The 27,974-nt window shown below is 37.7% G+C and overlaps 1 protein-coding gene across 2 annotated transcripts; it reads left to right on the forward strand.

The window, feature by feature from the left end:
* On the forward strand, positions 1 to 27,974 carry LETM1 (leucine zipper and EF-hand containing transmembrane protein 1). 2 transcript variants are annotated; one of them, XM_031588275.2, is made up of 14 exons: positions 1 to 182; positions 3,208 to 3,265; positions 5,100 to 5,556; positions 9,963 to 10,106; positions 11,274 to 11,411; positions 13,672 to 13,875; positions 14,183 to 14,302; positions 14,869 to 15,000; positions 16,662 to 16,841; positions 17,488 to 17,631; positions 19,238 to 19,372; positions 20,030 to 20,223; positions 21,397 to 21,553; positions 23,093 to 27,974. In XM_031588275.2, exons 1-14 carry the CDS (start codon positions 104 to 106, stop codon positions 23,240 to 23,242), a joined length of 2,292 nt encoding a protein of 763 aa, XP_031444135.1. In that variant the 5' UTR covers positions 1 to 103; the 3' UTR covers positions 23,243 to 27,974. The 2 variants fall into 2 exon arrangements, with proteins under 2 accessions (XP_031444135.1, XP_031444136.1); XM_031588276.2 differs by having other exon boundaries at positions 3 to 182; positions 21,415 to 21,553.

The following is a 27,974-nucleotide window of genomic DNA, read 5'->3' on the forward strand; positions in this document are numbered from 1 at the left end:
TATGCGGTCGAGCCGGCTGGGCGCTGCCGGGCGTAGCGGGGCGCGCAGCGTGCGGCGGGACACGAGCGGGCCGGCCGCCCGCCGATAGCCGCCCAGCGCCAAGATGGCGTCCATGCTGCTACAGAGCTGCGGCCGGCGGGCCTGCCGCCTGCCCCGCGCGCTGCGCCGCCAGGCCCCGCTGGGTGAGGCTCCCGCGGACGGAGGGAAACGCGGCCCTGCGTCGCCGGGGGGGCTGAGGAGGGAGCGAGGGCTGGAGCGGGAGAGGCGCTGTGGGGGCTCGTGGTCGCGGCCCTGGGCCGGGCCCGGTGCGCGGCGCGGGGGGACGTGAGGCGCTGAGGGCGTCCGGCCCCGTCAGGGCCTGAGGGAGGGCCGGGCGCGCCGGGCTCGCTCCGCTGCCGTCGGGCCTTGCTGCCCCGTTCGCAGCGCGGCGTGGCTGCGAGGTGCTGCTCTCAGCGCTGCGCCCATCTCACCTTCCTTACCTCACGTTATGAAGGCGGTGTTGGTTCGATTTCATCCGGGTGGCTCTGAAGGCGGTGGAAAACAAAAAAGAAGCTCAGCCATACGCGTGATACGGTTTCTATTACTGAGATAACTTGGCAGCTGAAATATCTCAGCACCGTGCGGTTTAAGGACGTGGAGCAGCTGATGCCCTGTGACGTCTGTCAGCCTCACGCCTGCTTTTTACGTATGGGATCTGGAGCGGCCAGGGTTTAGCTGTGGGGTGAGGAGAGCTTAGCTGTCACTGCTTTCTTGCTTGTTAGAAAGCTCATCGTGGAGGAAATCGTTTGCTGGAATGTTGTGGTAAAATCGGATAGCTTTTGTGCTGTAATGCTTTGTGCTTATGGTATCTTCAGTACTCTTAATGGAGCATTAATCCATTATTAATATGGTATGTTATGGTGTCATTTTTTCATGGAATCATTAAGGTTGGAAAAGACTACTGAGGTTGTCCAGTCCAACCATCAACCCATCTCCACCACATCCCTCAGTGCCACATGTCCACTTCTCTTGGGTTCCTCCAGGGACAGTGCCTGCCACTCCGCTGAGCAGCCTGTTCCAGTGCCTTGTGTCTCAGAGTGGGTTTTATGTGGTGTTTTGCTTTACTTACCTCATCTCCTTTGCTTTACATGTCAGTAATCTAAGATTAAGTTAAAGCTAAGTGCTTCTAGGAATCCTAAATGTTCTTCCTGTACAGATCAAGCTGCTTACACTTTGTAGGGACTTACTTCCTGTCAGCAAACCCATTACTGCAATAATAGAACACAGCTATTCTACATTACAAGCTTTCATTTTAATGTCTTATTACATTTAATGCGTTCTGATGACGTTTTTTCCATAAGGAATATGTGTATGCATATCTTTTCTGACACTCGCTTTCCCTATTTCCCAAGCAACTCATCCTATTGTAAATTTCTTAAGTTAACAGTGTTGAGTATGGTGAGCTATATTCATCTTGCTCAGACATGTCTGGATTTCTGTACTACCCCTGAGGCCAGAAGCATGGACTTTGCTCTTTTCTGAAGAAAGTAAGTATTTCACTTCAGGGCTGGGTTGCTCCCAGGTACTGCGATTAGAACATAGATTCAGTGTAACTATATAGAGAGATCTTGTAGTCAAAACTAGCCAAGTTCAAATGAAGTTATTCTCTAGAATTCTATGGTGAGGTGACATTCGTGTTTCCGTGTGCCCATTCACATTCCAAATGGCAATATGACAAGAGTCGTTGGAGTCAGCATGTTTTCTTTTGTATGGTAACTATGGAGTTTTGTTCTTTGCCCTTTCCTTGGAATTAATGAGTCCTAGCTGGAAGACAAATAAAGTTAAATGAAAGCATCTTGCTCTTACAGAGTTTTATCACAGAAACTTAAAGCCAACTTTGATCTTTTCCACATCATCTCTCTTTGTTCTGTGAGCACCTGTCTGCAGAGGATAATGCCCTCTGCCAGTAGGACTCTCATTTTTTACACATGTCCTTTGTGTACTTCCTGGCACTGAGGCAGAAAAACATATGGTTTTGGGATTCATCTGTGAAGATCCTGAATGCTGCTGGCTTGCTCAGCTGTTCTTAGGAGCGCCTTTTTGATAGGGCTTGATTCTCAGGTCAAGGAATTCAGCCACTGATCAGAATGCCTTCACAGGTTCCCAGGGCTTGTTTGTGAGCCAGAAGGGCTGTCTTTCCCCTGACTCTTTCTTGTAGTGACAGCAAGTGTCTGTTTCATATAACTTGAGATGGGTAAATCTTTTCCCTTTGACTTTCTAATGCCATAACTTTAATGACATCAAAGCCCAGTTAGCACAATGCATCCAGTGATTGTTCTTTAGTAAGTCAACTTTTTTTTTTTTGGTCCCCTCTCTTCTCCTTCCGTTGTGCCTTTTGAGGTCCCTACCCGATTTTGGAGATTCTCTTCCTGTAATAATTAGGCTATGAGGCTATGTTGCTGGGTAATGCTTTTGCCAGTCAGATTTGGTACTTCTTCTCAGGTGTGACTACCTCTACTTCGGTTTCTCTTACAGGTTGTATCTTAGCTTTGATGTTGGAAAAGTTGACCAGTAACCTTGAAAACGGCTCTTAAACCCTACCATCTCTTGGAATTGACTAGAAGTAGTGTAGTAGGTGGTAATCCATTCGGGTTATCTAATGCTGTGTTGTTGTGGAGTCATTCAAAAGCTGCATTTGCTTTCAGTGAGGTTGTTCAGAGTTGCAGTTGTTTGTCCAAAGGACTCAGAAACCTGTCAGGCAATTGAACAAGGTCATGCATTACCTTGCATTCCACAAAGTTTGGCTGCATACGTGGGCATTTTGCTTTCACACGTGTGGGGATGTCAGCCATGTTACAGAAGGGCTTCCTGCCTGTTTTTCCATTTTTTTGTGTGAGTCAGAAGGTGGTAGATTGAGAGAAATGTGGAGAACATGCCATGAACTTTGATGCCTGTTGGAATAGGATGAGATTCTGGGACTTCAGTACTTCACTTGTGATTGTCAAAGGAAAAGCTCCTCTTTCTAGGATGTTTGAGATGAACAGTCATCCCAAATGTGAATGTGCTTACAATAAAAATCCAGTTGCATAACAGCAGTTTCTTTTGTTTTTACTGGTAGCTGCTTCTTAGTAAGACAGGTCTTTTTAAATCACATTTGTGTACAATTCACTATGTGGATAAATGTTTTTCTGAATTCAGAATGAATGCTAATAATTGGTATTTTCCTAGGTAACTTGGGAGATCGCGCTTGTCTTAGTTGTTCATCCCTGAGGTTGGCAAACAAAATGTAAGTAAATATGAAACGTTTTTTTTAAACTCAAAACTGTACCAAATTCTTGGTTATTATAATATAACGAAACACTTGTTTCACTTCCGTACTCAAAGTGTGAAAATACCAGCTTTATCCTGTTACTGACAGACATAAGGAAGTCTGAGAATAATTCTCTTCACCTAACTGATTGTATGTGAGAGAAAGAAAGTGGTTATCTTTTCCTTTTCCATTCATTTTCACTCTCTTTGTTTCCTTAAGATGTGAAAACAATGGAGTTTTATTTTTCTGTTCTTGCCCGATTCCAGGTGACACAGTGGCATGTTGTGGGTTCCATACATCCTTTCTGGGTGGAGTTCCATAGTGTCTTAAGCATTCAATCAAGGCTAGTTTGAAATACATTGTTGTCAGTTAGGAACTTAGTCACTTGAGCTGTATCTTGGTCAAACTCAGGCAGTGTAATGTACATTACAGCCTTGACTGAGGCTCACTGAGGAGATTATGGTGTCTTTTGCAAGTAAATCCAGTTGTTCTGTGCTCTTATGTCACGTAAGGAGCTGGATGAGAGAGTACATTCTCCTTCTGACCCGCCTTACGAGTCATATTTATGGATATGGATTTTCTAATGCTTTTTCTTGGGATATTAAAATATGTTGTCTAGTTTATTTAGTCTGACTGTTCAGTAAACAGTGACCATTCCTCAGTTTTGTAAGTTTCTATTTTATCATAAAGGTCTTGCTGTCTGATACAAAACATAAAGTGATTCCTTTCTTCTTCAGTCTTGTTAGTTCTTACTACATAATTAGTTATGAGAGGTTTTAATATACAGACCTTTTTCAAGTCTCAGTTGGCTTTTTTTATAGATTGCTATGAGGTCTCTCTTTGGGAAGTATAAAAACTTACTGATTTACTTCTGTAATATTAACAGAATGTTGTGACAGAAATTGCTGGCTTTTAGGTTGTAGATTGGTTTGTTTTGAGAAGCTCTTGTGCTGAAAGCTGCTGTTACTGTGATGTTGCTCCTTAAAATAAAATAAAACTGATGCCTGCACACAGCCAAGATCCAAAGCAGGGGACTCCAATAATGCCAGTACTGAGGAGAGCTTGGAAAGGAAGCTCTGCATCCAACATTTTGTAGTGGAAGTGTATTTAAAGAGAGACATTTTTTGTGTCTTCTAATGTGTATCTACTGTTTCAGGTTATCTAATAACACTTTCCTTCTGACTTCAGTTCGCATTTCATGTAAGAAAAAGAACCACATACTGTTAGTCCTGTGTGCAGCACCTCAGAACCACAGTGGAAGTTCATGTGTAAAGTTTCTTCTGAAAAAGGAAAACAAGATCTGGGGAGAGAGTAACGGAGGAACTCCAATGAAATCAGATCTCTCTGATGCTAATCCTTTTCCCCTAACTTGGCACCTGACCCAAGCCAACAGTCTGCAGTATCTTAACTGTTTTGTTTAAATAAAAGAAATAATAGAAGGGCTTTATGTTACTTATGGTTTTACAGATTTATTTTCAAGTGGAAAGCACTTCTGTTTGCTGCTTTTAATTTAACTTGAGTAAAATAAGTTACCTTTTCCAAGTAGTTTAAAGGAAAATCCACTGCAGGTGGATTTCTTCAGGTTTTGTTTTTTGTTTTGGTTTTGTTCGGTTGGTTTTTGTTTGGTGGATGTTGTTGCTTGTTTGATTTGTTGCAAAGTAGAGCAAGACGCTGCTTTCAGGTTCAGACATCCTGATCTTGAGATCTGTAAATAAATCTCATTGAATAAGTGGTGTATACATGTATATTCCTCAGCTGATGCACCATGTCTTGTTAGTTTTTGAATGCTCTTTCTTCTTTTCTTTTGAAGGACTGTACATTTCAAATATTGCACTGGTGTCGCTCCTGTTTACACATACTCCAAAAAAGATCACTACTGCTGTTGGACTAAAGCATCGGAACGAACGTACTTTACTCTTATGAGCTCTTCTGGCTCATGGATGCCCCTGGCAGCCATGGGTGTTTTAGGACCCAAGTATCTTCCAGTTAGGTGGTGGCATTCTTCACGTTCTCTTCAAGATGACTCCATAGTTGAAAAGTCCCTGAAGTCCTTAAAGGACAAAAACAAGAAGTTGGAAGAAGGAGGTCCTGTATATAGTCCGACAGAAGTGGAAGTTGTGAAAAAATCTATTGGACAGAGGATTGTGGATGAGCTAAAGCACTATTACCATGGTTTTCGATTACTCTGGATTGACACAAAAATAGCTGCAAGGATGCTCTGGCGAATACTGCATGGAAATACTCTGTCACGTCGAGAACGGAGACAGGTACTGAGTAAATACCAATTTCATTTTAGTATCCTTAATGATTGCTCCATTTTATTTAACCTGAACTCATTCTTTGTTGTGTTTTGTTCCTTGAGTTAAAATGACCTTGTAAATTTCCCTCCTTTGCCTCATGTAGACACTAAGAACTTCTGATTTGATTCCCAACTGTTTTAAGTCTTGTCCCCTGGTATAGTTCTTTGAACCTGCCATTAAAACATCAAAATATTCTGTTTAGAAATGTGACTATACTGTTTCTAAATGACATGTGAACATACATATCTTCTCTTGCTTTGTGTCTGGAGGAAAAAAAAAGTTGGATATAAATTTATTTGCTAGTTAGAAAAGCAGATTTTTCTGCAGCAACTGTGCTTTCTTCTCAAGTTCCCATCCAGTTACACGTGTAAACGTGATCACTGTCTCTATTTTACATTTTTAGCCGAAAAGATGGAGGCAAAACACTTCTAGCAAAGGTTGGTTTTGTGCCAACTTGGTTTTAAAAGCAAAACCAAAAAAAGACAATAAAGTAGAAGATGTAGTTTAACTTCATGGTTAACAGTGTGGTATTACTTCCGTTTCAGTCATAAATGTGTTTGTGAGATAATCCTACTCCGAACAGATAACTTGAGAAAAGTCTTTGTTTTATACTTCCGTTTTCCACGTGCCATGCAGCTTACAGCCTTTGAAATTATGTAAAGATGACAATTTTAAAAAAGCTTTAAAGAATTTTTGAGAAGAGGATTTAGATGATATATGTAAACAGCTTGTACAGATAATCAAATCTGGCTTCTTTTAAAACACAAAACAAAAACACTTCATCTGGTATTGAAAAAATTGTGGCGGATGAGATGTTGGAGAATAAAATGTGTATTCTGGCAGCAGGAATGGTTGGTGCCTCTGGTAATTAAGTATAAACATCTGCAGATTGGTATGCTACAGAGGCAATGATTTACATCTGCATATCTAAAAACGTTCCTAAATGTTCAAAAATATGAATGCTTTAATGATTTATTGATAAGCTTAGCTGCATAATCGAGCACTTTCATGGCTAATTTGAAAACAGCACACCTCAGTGAACTATGTTTCTTTTTGTATATCCACCAGATCAGACAAATGACAAAAAGGTATGTGTGGAGGTTTTCATCATTATTGTGTCTGGGCTCTCTCTGCAGCAGCAGTGGTTGATGGCATTTGGTCTCAGCATCTTCACGCCACTTATTTTTGTTCTACTCTTGAATGCTGGTGTAAGAGTGTATTTGGCAGCTGAGCCAGTTGAAGCGTTGCTCAGCAATAAATTTAAAAGTGTATGCTGACATAAGACAGGGGATTATGTAGTGCCAAGAAAGAGCAGCTGAGGAAAGCAGGGGAAATGAGGACAGCAGGACCTTGGGAAGTTCTTGTTCAGGGCTCTAGAGTACTGGAAAGACGAAGCAAGAGCAGTTAATTCACAGATGTCTTCCATAAGGCAGGACTGGAACCATTGGCTTTTCTGCCTGTTTCAGATCTGCTGAGCCATATTTCTAAGAAATCACACAAATAGGAAAAAAGAGAAATCCCACAGAGGTATTTCTACTGAAAGATGAGAAGTGTGTACTAGAAGGCTTGAACAGTCAGGAGCAATGTGTTATCTTTGGATGAGCACGCCCTATCCAGTCAGTAGAGGAATTTATTCACCAGATTCCTCTTCAGTGCTGTCATACAGTGAGCATAGAGTGTCTTTCCCATAGTTGTGTAGTTGTTTGGCCTTCCTGAATTTTATTTATTGCAGATGAGAGCTTCCAGTTTTGATTCTCTTATTTTAAATAAAACAGAAGGTTTCTTGCATAGATAAAGTTGGTGTTTACATTGATAAAGCTTCTCTAATGACGAAATCTGTGGGCATTCCAGTGCAGAAATTGTAGGGAAAATTTATTTGAAGAACTACAGCTGTTTTACTTTCTCAATCTGAGCTGTGTACATTCTTCATATGGAGGTAGAGGATGTCCTGTCTCTGGAATGGAAGAGTTGTGGTAGGCCTTGAACCCAGGTCAGTGAAGAGCAAATCAGTCTACAGCTGAATTAAACTCTTTGCACATTCTTCTTTAAAGCCTTATTTAGGTTTGTTTCAGCAGTTGTTTTTTTTTGTTTTTAAATCAGATCATCCTTAAATTGTAGTGTGACAACTGATTTTAAAGAAGTCTTAAATCTTTGATGCCAGGTATGTAAGAGTTGTGCCTGAAATTCTTAGTATTTGAAGTGCATACTGCTTTAAATGTAATAAACCATGTCTGAACCAACAGTCCTAGAAAAATCTTATCTTCACTCAAACTGACAAATGAGTTATTTCTGCTTGCCTTTTCCTTCCTCTTTGGAGGCAATAATGGAAAGATATCTGAGTAATCTAACCACATTAACAAGCAATTGCAGCGTGGTTAATGCAAGGGAGCTATTGCTTATGTAAACCAAAATTCAGTTACAAAATACTGCTTGTACAATTGCTGGCAGGCTTTAGATTCAACAGCATCACTTATGTACGCTTAGATGATAAGTCAGGAAAAGTTAAATGTGTAAAATATGATACTGACTGTTTAAAAACTAATTTCTCTAATGATGCTTTTTTGCAGCAGGGATGTTCAGGGCATTAAATGCTATAGAATTGGTGGCAAATATATTGGTTCTGCAGAGCCTTCTGTCCTGCAGAAGAGTGAAGAATGGAGTGGTGCAGTACGTGAGCTGTAGCAGCAGATACAGAGCAATCACAAGTTCTTCATGCTAATGCCAAGCAATGTGTGGAATCACGCAGCATTGTATTCAATTTCTGTGCAGAGCTCTTAGTGCAGGTCTATGATTTATGTAAGCTGAGCCAGGACTGTGCTGCTGCAGCCTGGCTTAGAGCTTAAATGCAAGATCTTTCCCTTGCCTACTCTGTCTCCTTTTGTTTTGCACTGATCTGCATCTTGTATGTGTGCTTCTGGGTTAGTTTTAGCTGGATCGGAGGTGTGCCTGCTAGTGCACATTTAATATAGCATCTCAGATTAACTTAATCTGGTTGTAAAACTGCTTTCTTAGATTTAGATTTCATCTTAGATGAGTACCTTCAGTATCTGAATATAGAGAGTGGGTAGAAATAGGAGCATTTTGTATATTTTTTTGAAGTTTTTTTTCCCAGGGAAAATGTTCGTTCTTCTGACTCTTAACATTCTCTTCTGAACTTTCTTACATCCTTTTGAACTCTCTGGTTGTCATTTATCTGCTATTGTTGGAGTGAATGGAAATGCCTTTGAGTCTGCAAACAATGGACAAAGCTTCCTTTCTGGGAAACTGCATTTTTTTATATAGAAAGAAAAATGTCGGCCTTTACATCTGCAAAGCTTGTGCTCAAACTGCATATAATACTTCTGCATGGTTTTATGCTGAGAAAATGGATTAAAGCTGTATTGGTTTTGTACTCTAGCAAAGCTGTTCTGTAGCAACGTGCAGCCTGTACAGGCTGTTGCTCTCCAGATTGGCACAAGCTGTAGGGAGAGGATGCAGGGGGAAACACACATTTGTGTGGTAGCATTTCTGTTGCTATTTTTTGCCAGTCATAACTGTTTTTATTAAGTCATAGTGGTGACTGACAGTGCTGGACAGTAGTGCACTTCTGGCCTTCAGTCTCTGATTTAGAAACTGATGTTATTCCCAGGAACTGATTATTTATGTTACAAAACAGTATGCTCCTCTAATATAAACCAAATTATTAAGCTCCACAATTGCAAAAATTTGATTATAGACTGTGCAGCCTAATACATACAGTTGTGGGTGTACAGAAATCAAAAGGATGATATTTATTTCAGGCCATTCACAACTCAGTAACTAATGCAGCTGCCTGCTGCAGTGGGCTACTGCTCCAGAAAAGCCATGATTTAAAAACAACAACAAAACATCCCTCAACAAAGCAGAGGTCATTACCCTGGATTTAAATGTATGTTACAATTGTTGGAAGGCAGAGGGGTGGAGCCCTTCATTTTACTCTTGATTACTCAGTCTGCAGCAGCTCATGCATGTAAGAAATGGTGGAGCACAAATAAAGATGAAGAAAAGAGGTTAAGCTTTAACAACAACAAATGACCACCTCCTGTTTTCAGGTGCTTTTAACAGGTTTAAATGAGATACTTGCTCGGTAATCCTATTGAGACACAGTGAAGGTTTTGAAATGCTTTCTGTGGTATTGAAAATGGTGACTTGGTGCTCTGTAGCATATACTAACTATAAGAAAAAGATACCAGAAATTGACTGACTTCTTCACATTCTTTCTTGTGTTATTTTATATTTTCTTTCTAGCAAGTACACATGCACAGGTGTTATTGGTAAGGCAGATGAGAACATTAAGGATTTTTAAATAAATAATGAAACTTTGCTTATCTGTACATTTATTTTATTTTTTCCAGTTTCTTCGGATATGTGCTGATCTCTTCCGCTTGGTTCCTTTCCTCGTTTTTCTCGTTGTCCCATTTATGGAGTTTCTGCTTCCAGTAGCTCTAAAGTTGTTCCCTAATATGCTTCCCTCTACGTTTGAGACGAAGTCTAAAAAGGTATGTCTGAATTTGTGATCCAGGAAGATGATTGGAAGAACTTAAGCTTATGTTGTGAATGTTATCTGAACGTGTTTTATACCTGCTGTATCTGTTTGTAGAATCTCATAATAAAAGCAGTCATTTAATTCTTGGTTGTAGGATGAAGTGTTTTCTTCTGAAAAATATGGTGTTATAAGCAACAAGCATTGCAGTGATTCTTTTTTATTTTTATTTTATGGGTAGGAAATTGCATATATTGTCCAGATCACAGTTTATAAGTTATTTTACTCTAAAAAGATTTCAGCAAGAAGATTTGGCAACTTACATTCAATTGATATTGAGCTTTTCTAATGATGTGTAGTGCTTTACATTGCTGTATAAAATCATAATATATTACTACTAAATAAACAGGGTTTTTTTAAGCCAAAGTAAAATTTTAAATGAGTTATCAAGAGATAAAGAATAGAGAGATCTACATGAGCATTATTGGTAGCTATGCCTTTCAGTGGGGTTAGGCGGTCAGGATTTTAAAGTAAACAGTGCTACAGTATTTGCTGAATTGTTTTTCAGTTTCTTGTTTTGTCATATATGTATGGAAGAGAAAATTGTTTTTTAAAATATAAACAGGAAAAAAGCTGCTTAATTTATGGAATTAAAATAGGAAATAATGCTCAAAAATTGCATATGAGCAACTAAACTTGAAATGTGTTTCTGTAAGACTGAGAGGGATTTTAATGCTGATCACTCCAAATGATCTAGTATAGACCTAACCGTGTTCTGAGTGTTTTTTTATTCTAGTATTTGACCTAAATAATGCTTTAGCTGCATCCAAGACTTATTTTAGGTCATTATCAAAGATGACTATAATCAAAGTATTGGTGAATGTTTTTTTGTCTGCCTTCATGCTGTTTTGATGGGTGCACGTCAGCATTAGTAGGTGAGGCATTAAGATATACTTTCCTGTTGGCACTGCACCTTGAGCTTCGTAGAGCTTTCATTGTGATTTGGTGGTCTTTGTGTACATTGTCCTCTTGAGAAGTGTGTTACAGCAGAAGATCAGAAATAGCCTATAAATAACCTGTCTGAGGGCAGAAGTTGTCATATTTTAGTGCAGATATTTCTGGATGAAACCTAAAAACCAATGTTTTTTTTTTTTTTTTTTTTGTGCTTGTTTGTTTTTAACAGGAGGAAAGATTAAAGAAACAACTGAGAGTAAAGCTTGAATTAGCTAAATTCCTTCAAGATACAATTGAGGAGATGGCCTTAAAAAATAAGGCAGCTAAAGGAAATGTTACAAAAGATTTTTCAACATTCTTTCAAAAGGTAATTCTTTTTCTAAAGCCTTTTTTTTGTTTGTTTGTTCCAACCCCCTGCTATGGGCAGGCACATCTCCCTCTAGACCAGGTTGCTCAAAGCTCCATCCAGCCTGCCCTTGAATGCTTCCAAGCAGGGAGTATTCTTTTCTTCTTGTCTCTTTGTTCATTAGTTAATTCAGACATCAAAAAGATAACACATGCAGTGAGTGATAGCTCATGTAGTTTTTGGCCTGTTTTTATGAACATTGGGTATAAAATGTGAGTAAAAATTGTTATTTCCTAATTACCTGATTAAAACTCAGTGGGGGAAGTGTAAAATTTGCCCCCCTCTTTTTTTTTTTTTTTTTTTTTGTTTTGTTATATTTAATCCTGTGTATAAAAATGTTTTTTTTTTTTTAAACACATTTAAAGCACAGTTTCTGTGCTGCTGAAATCCTTCATGATAATGACTAGAACTTGGGATTTTCCTGTTATGTTTGGTACAAAATTTCCCTATTAGCAAGCAGTTGCTGGAATAAAGATTGAACATCAGATATCTGCCTCCAGAATTGACTGTCTTTAGGTTGTTAGTGTTTCCTTTCACTGAGTTGGAGGTAAGTTATTCTCTGGGGAGGTAAAGAATACCTTCCTAAATCTTCTCAGCATAGGGTTCATCTCCATCCACGCACAGTTATGATTTCTGTAGTCATGGAGCTGTCAAGACAATAACCATCTGCTACTACCAGAGGCTGGGAGTATGGCTGAGAGTTTTAAGCACTGAAAAAGGCTCGGAACTCCAGGTATTTTAGACTGGGCTTTTCAAGCTTGAGCTTTTCCTGAGAATAAAGCTTTTAGAAGATGAGGTAATAAGTTGATGGTAGCAGATGCGTTGCCTCAGATAATGGTTGTGCTGTTGAAAGGTTGTGCAAGTATCTGCTTGCAAAGGCCATATACTTGCAAACTTATTTGCAGTCATTTGTTTCCATTCTTCTCCGTGTGCAGAAGATCTTGATTGGTTAGTTACAATGACTAGCAGCTGAAGCATGCCTCTAGTCCTTATGTCTGTGGACTCTGGGGAACATGCCACTGTTATGATTCATATTTGGAGCATTTCATTTTTATCTGAAACAACTTCTCAGAATTTAAATTCAAAGGTTGATTTCTATGGAAATTAACATGTATCACTCCACACTTGCTAGGGGGAGTTCCAACTTCTTGTGATGACTAAAAAGAAGCTTCAGGATCTGCTTTCCTTATGTGTGGGTGTGCTTTTTATGACCGTAACTTTCTCGTTTGTGCTACAGAGATGAACTTTATTGATGTCATTTTGCTGTAATAAGAAATACAAAAGAAAGGTGAAATGTTTCCCCACCTTTCTGCTGTTCTCTTATGCTGCTTCTGCGGTGAAGTATTTGCCAGAAGCCGCAAATTACAGTCATAACATGTTTCCTTCAGAATTCCAGAACTTACCTGCGTTGCTTTGGAACTCATGATGAAGTTTGTGTGCACTCTCAGGAAATAGGCTTTTTTCTGTACAATCATAGGATCATTTGAATTGGAAAGGACCCCTTAAAGACCATCTAGTCCAACTCCCCTGCAATGAACAGGGACACCTACAGCTCCATGGTGCTCAGAGCCCCACGCAGCCAGACTTTGAGTGTCTTCAGGGATGGGGCATCTACCACCTCTCTGGAAAGAAGAGAGATGATAGATGAAGCAACTAGTGTTATTCTAATCTAAATCTCCCCTCTTTTAGTTTGAAGCAAATGCAGTTCTGGAGAGGGCTTAGGTAGGTGAAAGGTAGTGTTTCATAGGGATGTGAAGGTCACGGAAATTTTGCCATTTGAAATCACAGTGTGCTTCTTGGTATATCTTCAGAGAGAGGTACTTTCAATGTGCTTTTATGTTTACTAAGTATGTGACTCCTGTAGCTACTGTTTATCCTCTCAGTTATTTTGAGTTATCTCAAGGCAGTGCCAATTCAGAGAGAGCTACTCATTAGTGTACACATGCATCTAATTGTTGGTTTTGATGGGTTTTATCTAGCCATGTATATTACACATTGCTGTAGGAAACTGTTAATATCATCAATACCATTCTTTTGCCTTTTATAGGAAACAAGTACTTCTTGAAACAAAAATTCTTCCATGACTTCCTTTTATCCCATTTCCTATTAGCAAAACTGATGCAAAATACTTGACAAGTGAAAACAGTTCTTACTGTTCAAAATAATGCTCAATTGTGAAATTTGTTTTGAAAAGCTTTTTGTATCTCTGCTGTTCTTACAGATCAGGGAGACTGGTGAAAGGCCCAGTAATGAGGAGATCCTGAGGTTCTCAAAACTATTTGAAGATGAGTTGACTCTGGACAATCTAACCAGGCCTCAGTTGGTGGCACTTTGTAAATTGCTGGAACTTCAGTCAATTGGGACAAATAACTTTCTCCGCTTCCAGCTGACAATGAGGTTAAGAAGTATAAAAGCAGATGACAAAGTGAGTCATTCTAGATATGTACTGGTTAATAATGTTTATGTGTAAGATGAGCAAATTGTGTGTGTGTATGTGTGTGTATACCTCGTTTTTCTTGTCATTTTCCTCCCCTTATTTTGAGCTAACTTGCAACAAAAAGGCTTGGACTGCAGTGTAATATTCGCTGCTGTTTTATGTATAGTGGAGGCTGCTTTGTGTTACCACAGCAGCCTCTAGTGGCTTTTCTAAAAATGCAGACTTCTGAGTGTATATTGGTGGTTCTTCAGATTTGAGCAGTTACATATTGAAGTTCATTTTACGTTTCGTGCAGATGATTGCTGAAGAAGGAGTTGACAGCCTGACTGTTAAAGAACTGCAGGCAGCGTGTCGTGCACGAGGAATGAGAGCCCTTGGTGTGACAGAAGAGCGTCTCAAAGAACAGCTTAAACAGGTATGTTTTTGCAAGACTGTATACACAGACTTAATTGCTAACTATGATTTTTGTTAAAATTGGATTTGATAAAATCATTTTGCTTCTTCTCTCATTAAGACTATTTGAGCCAAGTCTTTAATAAGCTTTTGTCATGTTCCCTGTAAGTACATAATAGTGATAGACTTCTGATTTTTAGCTGGGTTGTGATGTTTTGATGATGATGTTTAAACATATTCAAAATGTTTTCACTTATGCCTCTTTGTCTTGTGAATTATTGCTATTAATCTATAAAGTGTGTTCTTCCTGGTAAATTTTGGAGAAAAGAAATCTTATCTTTTGGTTACCTGATTCAGAAGAAGATGCATATGAAAAAAATATTCTTCAGATGCTTTCTCAATACAGTCGCTGTATTTCCTTACTGTTACAGCCTGTAGTTCCTGTATGAGGATATTTATCAATAACTAGAGATTTAAAAAAAAAAAAAAAAATCAGTGTTTGCACTTTTTTTGTATGCATGTGTTAATTTATAAGAAGAGAAAGACTTCCAAAGCTGAAGGATTTTGTTTTATGTATTTCATTTGTAGTGGCTAGATCTGCACTTGAACCAGGAAATCCCTACTTCATTGCTCATTTTATCCAGGGCCATGTATCTTCCAGACACGCTTTCTCCAGCTGATCAGCTCAAAACAACACTTCAGACACTACCAGAGAGTGTTGTAAGTGTGATTTATACTATCTGTAACTAACTTGCAGTACAGTCACTGAAAATCTGTTAAGAGCAGTAGATGTTCTTGGTCTCTTTCCTTTCCTTGGAAAGCATAAAAAAAAAAAAAAAAAGGGATGGGTGGAGGAGGGAGAGGTTTACATGGATGATGTTATAACATAGAAATGGGCTGTGGGTGGGTTTGATAAGGCAAATGGAAGGCAGTATTTTGTTGCATAAGGGTAGAGAGCAGTAGTGTAGGAAGATACAGCATGCACTTCTTATACCTAGTTATGCTGTAGGCAATACAAAGGTGCTGAGATGGAGTGTTTGTAGGCTCTCTACTGCTATGTTAATTATGGTTAATAAGAGATGGATGTGAAGTCTTAATTTTTTCTGCTTCATGAAGAACGGAGGTGGAAATGTTCATAAGTGAGATTCTGTTATGGTTGAAATATTGCATTAACTTGGAAGTGTGTAAGGGTTTATTGTTATGTCAAAAGAATGAGAATTCAGCTATTTCCTTTTTAGGCTTTTTAGGGCACTGCTATCTTAAAATTTTTTGAAAGTTAAATATGAGGCATGGCAGACTGGGATATCTCTCTTGGCTTTACTAGTTTCCTTTTGGCACTAGAAACTATCAGGTTTGCTCATTTGCTTGTATGAATTTGGCTTTGTCCAAAAATAGTGTGTGGATAGAATTACCTTATCTTCTTCACAAGACTTGCATTTTGTTTCACCAGATGTGTTCTTTTCTGAGTTATTTTTCCAGTCTTACTGTTCAGACTTTTGGTTTGTAGAAGAAAGAGATCTACTAAAATAAATCATTTTCACTAGTGGGATTTGTTTTTTTTTTCTTTTCAATGGGAGTTCTTTCTTTTCTATCATAATGGAAGGTAGTTATCACTTAAATGTTAAAACTAGTTCTATTCTGTTTCTTGTAATTCAGAAACAGAACTTTTCATGGGGTTTTCAAATATATTTATTGGAGGACCACATAAAAATATGGTAAACTAAAGAACTGTTTTTCTTGGTCTACCTTATTTATGAAAACTGTATTTTATTCAGTGTTAAACTCAGCTAGTAGTTGAAAATGGGTGCACAACTGTTTATCTTTAGATCTCTTCGAGACTGATCTTTTTCTCTGATAGATTTCTCAGAATGTTTCAATCTCTGAGTGAACATACTGAACTTTCTTTTATGCAGATTCCTATTCTACTGTATAACATACAACTAAGAATTCTATGCATCTCTGTACATTTAACATACTAATTTAGTTCCTCAACATAGAGGCCATAAACCAAACTTACATAGCGTGTAGACAGAATTAGAAACTGCAAATTAGAAATGGCAAAAGCGAAACTTGTAATCCAGACAAGTTCAAGACATACATTGAATTAAGTGTTTTATGATGAATATGTCGATGTTATGTAGAGAGACTATTTGAAAAAAATATATTGGTGCTCTTGAGAAAATGAAGAATAGATTACATTTTCAGAATGGAAAATTTTCAAAGATAATTTTTTTCTGAAAAATGGAAAAAATTAGACAACTTTTTTGCAATCTCCACTGTATTCATTAGCATTCCTATGCTACCTGTCTCAATGATATTTTAACTTTTTTGCATTATATCAGCACACAGAGACTTTTATATATTTCTTGCATTACTTTTAGGCCAAAGAAGCTCAAGTCAAAGTGGCAGAAGTTGAAGGTGAAAAAGTAGATAACAAAGCACGACTGGAGGCAACACTTCAGGAAGAAGAAGCCATCAGAAAAGAAAATGAAGAAAAAGAGATGGAAAGAATATCTGAAGCTGCAGAGAAAGCCAAAGAAACTCTTCAGGTTGCAGCTGTGGTAAGTTCTGTTCTCAGCTGCTGAGAAATAAATGCTAGCGATGTAAAATTAGCATGTTATGAGTGATTGTCTCTGTTTTGGGTGTTGTCTGCAAGAAACCAGACTTTAAATCCACTTACGGAAAATGTGGAAAAATACTAAAGCAGGATGCAGTATGGGAGGGTTCAGTGTGAAACCCCAGATGCTGCCTGTCTTATGTATCTCTGATTCTTCTTAATCAGAATGATAAGAGGAAACATTTAACTATCAAGAGAGTAAGAGGTTTGTGTTTGTTTTGTTTTTTAATTTTTGGGCTGGTTTTCTTGTGTTGTATTTTTCCTTAGTGTAAATTGTGATTGTTCTTACCTTTTGGCTCTTTTTTTTCATTAGTCAGGTAGTGTCATTGATATAACACTTGAGCATAAAAGCTGCTGGCCTGGTTTATTGCATGCATTAAGCCTTACCATGCTCAGAGGCACAGTCCATTAAGTGCAGTTGGGCATTTTAGTATGAAACCACTCAATATGTTGAAAGTTTTTAATGTTATCATAAAAATGTCTGCATCTCCTTTGGCAATTACTTTATTTTAAGAACCATTCTTTGCTGGTGCTTATACAGATAATGCTATCTTTGTTTTAATTGAACTTCTTGGGTCTGTCAAATGTAGAAAGAAGTGGAATCAGCAGTAGATCTTGAACCAGCTGTTCTGCAAGTTAAAGAAAGTCAGGTGGCTATGGACAGCAAACAAGAGCTGGCAAAAGCAGATATGGAAACGTTGAAAGATACAGCACCCATACTAGAAGGCATTAAGGTAATGTGACTGCAGATTCTTAATCACCAGTGCAGCAACTCAGACTGGCTCATAAATTCGGGATCTCCTTTGTCTGTATTACTGAAACTAATACACTTATTTTGTGGGGCCATTTCCACTGACTGTAGACATGATGGGTCTATGGATGTTTGTACTTAACATGAGGAAGGTGTGGACATGAGTAGGTAAAGGTGAGTGGCTTTTTTCCTTTTGAAGGGTACAGATAAGACTAAAGCATTAAACAAGGAACTAGACTTTCCAAAGTTTGAACTAGTCTGTATTAGATCCATATTGACTTCTTTTAAGCAGATGTGTGTACGGTATGTACACCATAAAAATGTTTTTAGTTACTTTCCTGCCATCTCTTTAATATGTTGTTCAAAATAGCTCAGCTGTACCATCACAGAGGTCATTAATTAAAAAGTGTTAAACAGTGTACCTCAGTATTTTACAGGGTACATCAATATTGTACTGTCTTCTATTTTTTCTGGGCACCATCATTATCTGTTGCTAGCATAACAGTATTTGTTTAATAAGCAGATTCTAATGGTAGCAGCGTCATCTGAGGAGTACTGAAAGATTGTTCAAGGTTGAATAATTAAGGGAACTAAACATTTTGCTTCAGACTTTTTTTTCACATTAGTATGCCATGTTGTCTGTTACAAGGGGGAGGGGGTGAATATTAGACTACTGACTTCTTGAAATTGTTTAATTTTATTTGTGGCAGAGGAATTTTTCAAACAGCTACTTTCTGATGGTTGTTTTTTGGGGGTGAGGGTTTTTGTTGTTTTGCACTTACAATCAGAAACGAGGTTGATGTCTGTATAGGTAGCAGTATAGTGAAACTGAGTTGTTGAAGGGGCTGTATGTAGTTTGTGAAGATCTGTTTGTTTCTTGGACACACATCATCCTTCTACTTGTTTGCACTTGTCTTTCTGTACTGTGTTTTATATGTATGTTCAGAGCTTTTTCCTTCAGAACAAAAGCTGGTATCTGGGTAGGATTTATATAATGCACTAGCTGGATCTTGTCATGGGATTTTAGCATTTTTAATGAATCATTCTTGAAATTGTATTTTTGATATATTCTTTTGGGAGTTCAATTTTATTCTCAACATTTCAAGAAGCATATAGACTTTGCAAACTTTGAATGTTCATCCATATTATTAGAAAAGATATTGAAGATTTTGTTTCAGCTCAACATCCTGAACTTTGCTCTGCAAAATCTTCTATGTGATGAGTATTTCCTGTATATGATGTCTGAGTCATTTCTCAATTATTCAGGTTTTCCATTCAGTAGAGAAGGAGGTTAAACATTTCTTTTCTTAATGAGACAACTATGTGCAGGATTTCAAACAGCCAAAACCCATGTAATGAATCATAGTACCCAAACTAGATACGAACATGCTTAAACAGTACTATGGCAAGCTAATTCTCAGTATTTATGATCTCTGTGTGAGCTTCAGAATGCCAGTCTATAGTGTGTTGGCTCTGATGAACATGGATGAAGAATCTGAACTGTGTCCTTTCTATCTCGTGAATTTATTTTATTTTATTAGGAAAATCACACATCTTTCTCACTAATTGGTATGTATTTTCTGTTACAGGGTGAGGAAATAACTAAGGAGGAGATTGACATGCTGAGTGATGCTTGTAACAAGCTGCAGGAACAGAAAAAATCGCTAACAAAGGAAAAGGAGGAGCTTGAGGAATTGAAGGGTGATATCCAGGAATATAATGAGGTGAGATTTCTTAAAAAATAGTAATAATAATAATAAAATCTGTTCTTGTTCATTTTTAGAGTAAATGACCTGCTTTAGAGGACAGTGCAGAGCTTTGGGCTTTAAACACATTAAACAAGTAGTTAAAATCATTGGAGTAGTTCCCTCCAGAACAGAGTCCTGTTCCTACTCTTATTTCCTGTGTAACCAGAATAACAGGTGCTGAACATGCTGCAGTGCTTTCTTATCAAACATAATGTCAATATTTTAGATGCCTTAAGTTAATTGGGATTGTATTCAATCTCTTGAAGGTTGTGTCTGGGTGCTGGAATGGGCTGCCCAGGAAGGTGGTAAAGGAACGTTTAGACATTGTGTTGAGGAACATGGTTTAGTGAGAACTATTGGTGATCGGTGGATGGTTGGATTGAATGATCTTGTAGGGCTTTTCCAATCCTTGGTGATTCTATGACTGTGGCAAATACCAGTTAAAGAATTTGTGAAAATGGCTTCAGTTTTAAGAGTTGGTTCTGATTTCACTTTGGCTTTGTATCATCATTTAGCTTTCATTTGCATAGGGCAGCTGTCTTGAAATACTCTTGAAATACTAATCTCTTAGACTGCGGTGTCATTGAGAATTCAGACCTGCAAAAAGTTTTTCTTCCTGACCATTTCTTTTAGGATTTGCAAGAAATAAAGGAGCTTTCTAAAGCTGGCCAGGAAGAAGTAGTGGAAGAATCAAAGGCGAGCAAGCGACTGACCAAAAGAGTGAACCGGATGATTGGTCAGATAGACAAAATTATTAATGAGTTAGAGACCAATCAAAAGACGGTGGATGTAAAACTTGATAGAGGTGATAGTCCTCCTGCTGCTGGGTAAGTGACTTGAGAGCACTGAATGTTTCTGAAATATGTCAAATATGGTTGAAGTAAGGGTGGAAAGGCAGCAGGTATAAATTCCTTAGATGCTAGCCTGATTGTATATGTTTGACACCCTGACTTCAGAACTCCATCTCTTTCATGCATGTAGGCCTAATGATGATGTAGGTGAAATCACACCTTCAGTAATGCTACTCAGGCAGTGAGTTTGCCTTGTATCATTAATTGAAACAGTATGCAGCAGTTTTGAGCATATTTCTGTTTGTTCTGCTTCAGTAGTGAACGTATCAGGGGGGAAAAAATGGCAATAAAATCCATTTTGTCAGGTGTAAGGAGATAACTCTTTGAAGAGAAATGTGAGGACATTTAAAGGAAATAGAGATAATTTTACATGGCTCCTTCCTGAAGACTTAGTTACAATAAGAAACTTAAGTGAAATCTAACAGTTTTCATTTCAGATGTAATTTATGAAGACCTGTAGAAGTGTTGATGTTACTGGAGGGCCTTTCAAGCAATCATGTGTTTCACAGTCATATGTTACTTGTTAGGAGTACCGAGATGCAGATAAACTGTGACAGAATTTTTCAATCTGTGTTTGTAAATGCAGTTTTCATCTAGTTTGTTTGCTTCTCAGCTTCCAAAAAACATAACCCAAACAAAAATAAGGATTTTGTTTCAGTTCTATCTAAACTGTTTTCTTCCAGTCCCCAGGGGAAGCAGTCATTCGTTTCAGATTTTGTATAAGATTGAGGAGGCCATGTGAAAGGTGCTACAGGGAGTTGTTAATCAAAACCATCCTAATTTGTAAATTAAAAATAAAATATAGCATTTGCACTAAATGTCATTGTACTTAATGTAATGAATGTCTTTCGGAGAAAAACTCTAAATTTGTCGTAGTTCTGGCCAACCTGATTGTAGTGAGTGGCAACACTGTCCATAGCTGGGGTTTGGAGCTAGGTGATCTCTAAGGTCACTTCCAGCCCAAGCCAATGATTTTTGTAGTTGAAAATGACTAACTTAAACATTGCTTAATTGTAAATGCTTTTTTGCATTCTGTTCAGGATTACAAATGATTGTTTAATATTTTACAAGTTACCTGCAACATAGTGACTTTCAATGCTTGTCTTTTGTGACTTTTACTCCTTTGGAGTAACTGTTTGCCATATACAGATTGTGCTTCCTCTTTAGGGAGAATCTCATCAGTATTGCTGAGCTAATTAATGCAATGAAACAAATCCAGAAGATTCCAGAGGAGAAACTAACAAGGATTGCAGAGGCATTAGATGAAAACAAAGATGGCAAAATTGATATAGATAATGTTGTTAAGGTAAGTCTGTAGACTATTTGAAGAAGATAAGCTTAGGCATTCTTCAAATGTTGTGCCTGTGACAATCCTGACTTAAATTCATATTCATGTTTTTTGCAAGAATTGCAAAAGATCTTGATGCTTTCTATTTACAGTACACTTCCAAAAACATCAGTAGCACCAAGGAAAGATTCTTGTCATCTTTAGAATTTCTGTGGCGGTTTCAGAGGGGGGTGATGATTCTTATCCTATGGCTGTACCTGCATTACCTTTAACGCTGTAGGTTTTACTTGCATGTGTAAAGGTGTGTGTGTATATGAAAAACATTATATACAAAAAATATTTGTGTATATATACTGTATATATTTACACATGGTATAGGGTAATTTTGTTATGCTACTTAAGAATGGAAGGGAGGATGGAAAGAAGTTTTAAAGAGCTACTTCATGTATTAAGACTTCAGTAATACCATAGATGTATACCTTAAATATTTGATTATGACTTATTTCCTATGGTTGAAAGGCATCAGACCATCGTTTTGCTCTTTAGATTCATTGTAAATGACTGAAATCAGGTCATGTTTGTTTTAGAGTTACCAGCTGATACTTCTACTGCTAGATAATTTGGCCATTCTGTCCATTTCTGTTCCTTTTGAAGTAATGTCGTAATGCTTTTGAGAGGCATTTTATACTTGGTGACTGTGAATTCCTTATCTGAAAGTAGAGTATCACATACCTCTTCTTAACCTTTTTTTTCTTTTTCGTCCTTTTTTCTCATTTTGTAGTTTTCTCAGGTTGTCTCCTGTGTTCTCCTTTGTTTTCTTGTTTCTTTTCTATTTTGGAGATGTCTTGAAACTTATTTCATTGCAAGTAACTTTCCTACTCAATACAGAAATAATTTTTAGAGATAGAACAGTATGGCCAGCTGAAAAATATAGTAATCAACCTTTTGAAACTCTTTTCCCTGTACTGAAGTTGTCCAGTGATGATGGCCTCCGCTGTTGATCTGAACAACTGTTGCATTGAGTTACATTTAGCAATACAGGAAAAATGAACTTCCTGAGTTGTTATAATGAACAATTTTGAGAACGTGAGCTATGTCAAGAACTATTTTGTACAGGAAACTTTATAAAGGAATTTGGAAACTCCTGCTAATCTCTTTTTTTCATTTGGCTTTCTGAAAGACCCACCCCCATGCTTCATTTTTTGTAAATGTGTGCCTTTTTAGTAGGCCTCTTCAATAAAGTGAAGCATATGAAGTAGATTCTACCTAATAACATTTCAGAAATACTAGATACTGAAATAGAGCTTTCTGTTGAAATGGATATAATAAAGGGACATGTCTTACTAATGTTCTAAAATATGGCTTTGTGTGCTAAATCTTTTGAATATTCCAAGTATGAGGCGCTGGTTGCGATTTGAAATTTATTTTATGTTGGCAAAAAAAAACCCTCTCTTGAATGTGAGAGAACTGGCTGCTTTTTTTTCTTAACAATTTAAGATATGAAAGTGTCTTATGTTATAAAAATGTTATTCTGAATTTCATTCACTCTTTGTGTAGGTAGTAGAATTGATAGACAAAGAAGATGTTGATATTGGCACCAGCCAGGTCGCTGAGATTATGGCACTGCTTCAAAAAGAAGAAAAACTGGAAGAAAAGGAGAAGGCAAAGGAAAAGCATGATAAAGAAGCTGCAGAAGTAAAGAATTAAGCTTCAGAATCTGAAGCAAAGCCCAACTGTAACCAAAACTGTATATCTTTGTGTCTAGTGGCTACATATTACTGGAGCTTTTGTGATTATGGAAGGTGTTTTGAGCTGATACTAGTAATAAATTATAGATATGTTTTCTGACATATGGAATGAAATTTCTGTTCATCAAAGAAGTGATTTATTGTCATTCCATACAGATGAAAACAAAATATGCTGCTTCAGCAGTGTTCCTGCCCATAAAATCATGTTGTATTTGCACTCGTTGTTGTGGTACAGTGATCCAAAAATGTTTCTAATTTATTTACTTCCATCATTACATGGGGCCCAGCCTTGCTCTGCTTCTACCTTCTAGCTTTTGCAGAATTTAATACAAATTTTCCCTTCTGTCACAATATCACTTTTTTTTTTTTGTAACCTGTTAGTGAAGATTCTGTGGCTTCAGTAGTAGCTCTTCAGGTTGAGCTTTATTTAAGCTGAATATCACCAAGCTGTTGCCTCACTGACAGAGAATGTGACATTCTAATTGCTTACAAATTTGTTTTCTTTTCTTTTGAAGGGAAAATAGGATTAATTTTTCCCTAGAACTGAAACTTCCCATGAAGTTTGCTTCTTACGGGTGCCTTAAATTAAGACCAGGGTGTAGAACATCTCACTTCTACTCAGAGTTCCATGAATTACTAAAGCATTGGAATCACAGGAGCCTTTCAAATAGTTTCAGAACAGATAATGTGTTTGTCTAAATAGCAAAATGAAATTAACTGTAAGGGGAAAATGTCAGTTGTGATCTCGTCACGTATATTTTTAAAAAAAAATGCAGTTATGGAGACATGTTTGTTGTTGTTCATATGACAATTACTTACACCATAACTAGTTCTTACCTCTCATTTGTCATCTCAGGTGTAACATCTCTAACCAAGTACATTCAGAGTACCTAAATACTTTCATCTGACCGTGCAGTCAGCAAGTGATGTCTGAAATTGGCAGTGTTTTGATTATAATTTTGGCTTTCTGATTAATTGATTGAGTCTTTTGACTTGGATCAAAGTTTACTCAAAGTCTGTCCTTAGTAGTAATTTTTTAAGTTTTAAAACTAATATGCCACCTGTAGGGTGTTCATAATTCCTGATAGCCTGAATTTCCCTGATTCTTACAGTTTGTGATAAAATACAAGAGGTATGACTTGACCCCATTGTTTTGGTTTTCTTTTTTCCATTTTGCATCCAGTTAAATTACATGAACGTTCTTGATTTTGTGTACACGATCGAGAACACATCTTATGGTGCTGTTCACAGCAATATTGAGGGGGGCAGTTTGTAGTTAGTGCTTTTGATAGTAGTTGTGTATTTTAATAGAAAAATATTGAGTCCCAGGTGTATTTCAGCATAACTCTACATTTGGTATTTATCTAGTTTGGCTAAATTATTTGTAAAAATGCATTTGAAGTTGGTGGAACAAAAAACCTTTGGACAGTCTCAGGGCCTTGCATAGTCATGGAATCATAGAATGGCTTGAGTTGGAAGGGACCTCAAAGACCGTCCAGTTCCAACCTCCTGCCATGATAGTCCCCCAGCAGATCAGGCTGGCCAATACCCCATCCAACCTGGCTTTGAACAGAGTTTGTTTTGGATTTGACAATAAGCCCTTAATGGTATTGTAACATTCAAAGTAGGAGACTTACTTAGTATACAGTGACTCCCTGTACTGAAATGCCAAAACTTTGGTACAGTCCAGGAAGTCCATCTGCCGTGGCAATTCTGACAATACAGTCACCAAGTCCCTGAAGCTGTTGCTCAGCAACATCTTTCAAATGACTGCAGGTAACAAAGTTTGCTCAAAGTCTAATGGATATTCTAAACACTGGGATGTTACTCTTGCAGCTCTAGCAGAAGCCAGATTTGACAAAAATCTTTATCCAGAACTGTTTATCCACTTTAGACATGAGAATCCCTTTTCTTTAAAAGCAGCATTTAGAAGCCTGTATTTGAAAATACTGAATAACATTTGACAAATGGCCATGCCAGAAGCTGAAAAATCCTTGGGACGCATGAAAAGCAGTAGATTTGTGCCCTTGTACTGCTGATCCACCTGGGTCTGTTTGGACAAGGCAGTAGCAACTCCATCTGCTCCATGGGCACCGTGGCCTTCTTGGAGATAATGGACCATTGTATTTAGTTGTTTCCAAAACAGGATGTACAGTAGTATGTATAATACAACTCTAGAAAGCAGGGTCAGTGTTTAAATGTGTCTTAGATTAATATTCTGTACATTCTGGGAGGTTGCTTACAGTAAGTGATCTGACTGATCTTCCTGAGAATTACTGTAATTATAGAATCATAGAATTGTTTCAGTTGGAAGGGACCTTTAAAGGCTGTCTTATCCAACTCCTCTACACTGATAAGAGACAGCTACAGCTTGACCAGGTGCTCAGAGCCCCGTCCAGCCTGTTCTTGAGTGTCTCTGGGGATGGGCTATCCACTATTACTCTGGGCAGCCTTTGCCAGTGCTTCACTACCCTTGTGGAAAAACAAACAAACAAACAAAACCCCAACAAACCACAACAAATCACCACGTTTTCTTCAATCTAAATCTCCCCTCTTGTAGTTTGAAGCCATTTCCCCTTGTCCTGTCACAACAGACCCCACTAAAGTGTCTGTCCCCTTCTTACTGCTCTCATTAAGCTAATGTAAGTGCTGCTATCAGACGTTCCCGGAGCCTTTCCAAGCTGAAGAGTCCCAGCTCACTCAGTTGTCTCTTAGGGGAGGTGTTCCATCCCTTGAAACATCGTTATTTTGTGTAAAATTGCTTTGACAAAGCTGACATTTCAATCTGATACAAGCTTTTCAACTAATGTACCCCTAAACAAACAAGTTATTCTCATAAAATGGGATTTGGAGTTTTCAACATGAAAGTTAGTTTGTGAATTTTGAAGATTGGGTTTCACTAGGTGCAGTTTTTCATAGCTGAAAATCCATGAAGAAAACTAATGTCACAATACAATTTTAAAACTTCTAAATTCTATAAGTTAACAGATTGGAATTAATAAACTTTGAAGTATGCTAAATTGTCCATTTGCATATTTTCCATTTGCAAGCAGCATGTAACAATCTTACTTAACATTCCTGAAATGTCATCAAGTTATTCTAACTAGAATGGTCTGCTAGTTTTCATGCGGTAGCAAAAGCTGAAAAATGGTGTGGACTTGAATGCACACAAGTTTATACAGGGAAGTAGCAGAACAAGCTGTTTTCAAAGCTTTACGGATTTAAGTTTCATGCAGCTTTAATTCACCTGACATTATGTTATCTGAATGTAGTGTTCAGGAGTTTAGGAGACATTGTTGCTTGTCTTGTCTTGTGTTTGCTGTTCACTTAAATTTTCTGTGGATTAAATAAGGAGGGAGCCATAAGTAGCCAATTCTTTTATAAAGAATGTACAGACTGAAATAATTGTGGTATGCTCATTGAACATTTTTAGCTTTTGGACTGATTTGAAATTTGCCATACTGTGAAATTTTAATTGTTCACAGAATATCCATTTAAATGCTTTGTTTTCAGAAACTAATGTCAGTTTTCACCTGTTACCTAAAGAGTTGAAGTGATGTGCACATCAACCATAGTGAGGCATAGCGAGGAAATCTCTCTTCTCATGCTCTGATGTTGCAAGTAGGCAAACCCAATGACATCAAGGCTTTTGCAAACTTAAAAAGCTTAGGAAGCCCTTGGTGACTGATGCTTACCTGGTTTTGAACCTTAACAAACAGCTCTGTAGGGGTGAGTCAGGCAATGTGAGCAGGTCAGTGGCTTGTGGACTGGCTTCAGGTAACCTACTTTGTCTTTCATGTTGACCAAAAACCCAGAAGCCACAGTACTTTCAGAGAAAGGATGACTTCCAAGTGTACAGAAACTGGTCAGAACTTATTCCTGAATGAATATTTAGTCAGGAGATGTAAATATTTGTTTTAATAATTAAAAGATGTATGAGATTTGTGTGATGTTGTGACTTACATGGGCAAAGCCTGTAAGCTCAGAGTTGGGTTATCAGTAAAACCATTGTTGGAGTTGTTTGAGATTCGTGTGGGGTCAAAGTTTGATTATAATCTATCCAAAGGGGGAAACTAAAAAATAATTTAAAAATAATATGGAAAGCTTAAAATAGCAGCAGGAGGGAAGTAAAGTATGATTTCTTCCCCATCAAAACAGGTTATAGGACCTATTTTATTGAAGTGTTTATTTCCAGCTTATCACAAAAGATGGTTTTTACTGAGATTTGAGTAAGTCTGACTGCAAGTTAAGTACCAGAAAACCAATTTAATAGGTGGTTTGTCAGCAGGACTGCGTGCAGGTTGAGAATGCTCTCTTGACAAGATGGTGTATTGCACTATAGGCTCTGGGGGAAGAAGCTGTACCTTTTATACAACTCCAAAATACTTCTTGAACTTTTTATCTGCATATCTTGCTCATCATTTGAACTTCTTCAGCATGTATTTGAATCCTTTCAAATTGTTTATATGAAATTATTGGGTATATTTAATTAAAAGAATGATCCAATATTCTGTTCTTCGTATGTACTCAAAAGTTTACTTTTAGGTTTAAGAATTTCAGCCCATGTTAAAAATTATCTGCGCTCTGAGCATACTGGTCCTGTGTTTGCCATAATGCAATATATAATTTTTAAGTTAATTGGAGCTTGTGAACTTTGTTTAGTTTTAATAAATGTATCATTTTGAAGTCTG

Source organism: Phasianus colchicus, chromosome 4 (genome assembly GCF_987193195.1).
Source record: "Phasianus colchicus chromosome 4, bPhaCol1.hap1.1, whole genome shotgun sequence".
Taxonomy (NCBI): domain Eukaryota; kingdom Metazoa; phylum Chordata; class Aves; order Galliformes; family Phasianidae; genus Phasianus; species Phasianus colchicus.